General features: G+C 57.4%; 1 protein-coding gene across 2 annotated transcripts; it reads left to right on the plus strand.

Annotated features, from left to right (window-relative positions):
• Nucleotides 1-232: 232 nt before the first annotated feature.
• Nucleotides 233-2334, plus strand: LOC125554247 (xyloglucan galactosyltransferase KATAMARI1 homolog). 2 transcript variants are annotated; one of them, XM_048717827.1, is made up of 2 exons: nucleotides 233-430; nucleotides 714-2334. In XM_048717827.1, the coding sequence occupies exon 2, from the start codon at nucleotides 771-773 to the stop codon at nucleotides 2205-2207; it is 1437 nt and encodes a 478-aa protein (XP_048573784.1). In that variant the 5' UTR covers nucleotides 233-430; nucleotides 714-770; the 3' UTR covers nucleotides 2208-2334. The 2 variants fall into 2 exon arrangements, with proteins under 2 accessions (XP_048573784.1, XP_048573783.1); XM_048717826.1 differs by having other exon boundaries at nucleotides 234-564.
• Nucleotides 2335-2658: the final 324 nt, after the last annotated feature.

Here is a 2658-nt window from a genome sequence, read left to right on the forward strand (position 1 = left end):
ACATAGATATTCCTACCCACTACGGAGGTAGTAACATAGTCTAGAGAAGTGTGTAAGTTACTAACTTATGTTCTTGTCCATTGTGATCAGCCTAAACAAGCAAGCACGTAATTAATGTGCGCGCTAGTACTAAAATTCCCACTGTCCAGCGTCAAGTGTCAACGCTGCACGCCGAACCGCGCTCATTAATTTGCACCAGTGAGTAGAAAACACCATCAACTAGGAGTAGTATTAGATCGATGTAGACCGTGGTTAGCAGTGAAACAACCACTAGCACCACGAGGCTAGCTACCACCCAGTGTCCCAGTCAACTAATCCCCCACGAACTCCACCGTGCGTGAAGTCTACTCCTTCGCACCGCCACTCCCGGCGGCTCGTCGCTCGTTCATCGCCCCGACTTCCCGGCGACGTCGATCTACATCATTTTTAGGTTTATAAGTATAAACTATACTAGTCTTCGTCTTCCTCCTCTCGATCGATCTGCTTGCCGTTTCTGGAGTACTATATATAGTTGCTGCACGCCGCGGCATGCAAATCGGCGCCGCGAGCTCTGTCGTACGACTGGTGAGCTTGTATCCAATGTCAGTATGCCGCTTAATTACCTTTTTTTCCTCCTCGTAGATGCTTTGCCTGCGCTCCTTCGCTTCTGCTGGGGGTGCGTGTTTGCTTAGCCATTTTCGCTATTTTTGGCTGATTCGCGGATGGTTTGCCAGCTGATCAGATCCGCGCACAAGGGCGGCGGTGGCCGGCCGCGCCGGGAGCACGGGGTGATGAAGGGCCCGGACAAGAGGAGCAGCACGCAGGGGAGCGCCGCGTTCCAGTCGCTGCGGCTCGTCTTCGTCCTCGCGACCGTCATGTGGGCGTCCTTCCTCTACTACCACTTCACCGCGCTCAGCGCCGGGGCAATGAGGGCGACGGTGCTGGACGGCGCCAGCGCCGACCCGTGCCGGGGCCGGTACGTCTACGTGCACGACCTGCCGCCGCGCTTCAACGCCGACATCCTCCGCGACTGCCAGAACACCAGCGACCAGTACCGCTGGCCCGACATGTGCGGCTTCGTCAGCAACGCCGGCCTGGGCCGCCCGCTCGCCGACCCGCTCGACGGGGACTTCACCGGCGACAACGGCTGGTACGGCACCCACCAGTTCGCGCTCGACGCCATCTTCCACAACCGGATGCGGCAGTACGAGTGTCTGACGACCCACTCCGCCCTCGCCAACGCCGTCTTCGTCCCCTTCTACGCCGGCTTCGACTTCGTGCGCTACCACTGGGGCTACGACAACGCCACCAGGGACGCCGCGTCGGTCGACCTCACGGACTGGCTCATGCGCCGGCCGGAGTGGGCGCGCGCGGGCGGGAGAGACCACTTCCTCGTCGCCGGCAGGACGGGGTTTGACTTCCGGCGGAGCAACAACATGAACCCGAGCTGGGGCACCAATCTGCTCAACATGCCGGGCGGGCGGGAGATGTCGGTGCTGGTGCTGGAGGTGTCACGGGTGCCCCATAGCCGGGAGTACGCTGTGCCGTACCCGACCTACTTCCACCCGAGGTCCGACGCCGACGTGCGCCGGTGGCAGGAAAGGGTGCGCGGTCTGGAGCGCCGGTCGCTGATAGCGTTCGTCGGCGCACCGCGGCCGGACAACCCGTACAACATCCGGCAGCAGATCATCGCGCAGTGCGAGGCCTCCGACGCGTGCCGGCAGCTGGGCTGCGCGTTCGGCACCAGCCAGTGCCACACCCCCGGCAACATCATGCGGCTGTTCCAGAGGGCCACCTTCTGCCTGCAGCCCACCGGCGACTCCTACACGCGGCGGTCGGCGTTCGACTCCATGGTGGCCGGCTGCATCCCGGTGTTCTTCCACCCGGTGTCGGCGTACCTGCAGTACAGGTGGCACCTCCCGGAGCACCACGAAACGTACTCGGTGTTCATCCCGGAGGACGGCGTGCGGTCGCGGAACGTGAGCATCGAGGCCGTGCTCCGGGCGATCCCGCCGGAGACGGTGGAGCGGATGCGGGACGAGGTGATAAAGCTGATACCCAGGCTGGTGTACGCGGACCCAAGGTCGAAGCTGGAGACGGTGAAGGACGCCTTCGACGTCGCCGTCAAGGGGATCATCGACAGAGTGGCCAGGGCCCGGGCCGAGGCGGCGGCGGAGGACTCGTCGTTCAGTCACGCCATGGAGATGTTTAGGTTACGGAGAAAGTAAGTTACTCGTAGTACCAACCAAAATAGATGCAGAATCCATTGACAGAATGTAGATCAAGTCGATATTATAATTTGTGATATGTGCCACTCAATTTATTATACATACATCTTCTAATTTGTCATCTACAGTAATTGATTATAACAGTGCTAGAAGAAGCATCGTGTAAGCCAAGGTATAGCGTGGTGTGATCTTCATACTTGAGATGTGTCTGAGACTAAACTGTATTCATGCTTCATTAGATCATTTAGATGTTTAATAACTATGGCACATTTAGATGTGTTCTAGACAGATCCTGTTTTTTACATCAACCCACATAATCTTTTAGTATCTGGTAAAATACACGAATCGTCATGTCAGAAAAATGACCGATTCGTTGTTTTAAAAGCTTCAGGTACAGCCTTGTGAATCTCAGACTGACTGAATTGATTTCATCAACTAATTAAAATTTTTG

The sequence above is a fragment of the Triticum urartu genome, chromosome 4, assembly GCF_003073215.2.
Source record: "Triticum urartu cultivar G1812 chromosome 4, Tu2.1, whole genome shotgun sequence".
Taxonomy (NCBI): domain Eukaryota; kingdom Viridiplantae; phylum Streptophyta; class Magnoliopsida; order Poales; family Poaceae; genus Triticum; species Triticum urartu.

What these genes read in the sequence shown, in the direction of transcription:
- LOC125554247 (XM_048717826.1), top strand. Translation starts at nt 529, where the DNA reads ATGCAAATCGGCGCCGCGAGCTCTGTCGTACGACTG. An exon ending in CGAGCTCTGTCGTACGACTG is followed by an intron (nt 565 to 713) that starts GTGAGCTTGTAT and finishes ATGGTTTGCCAG; the next exon opens with CTGATCAGATCCGCGCACAA.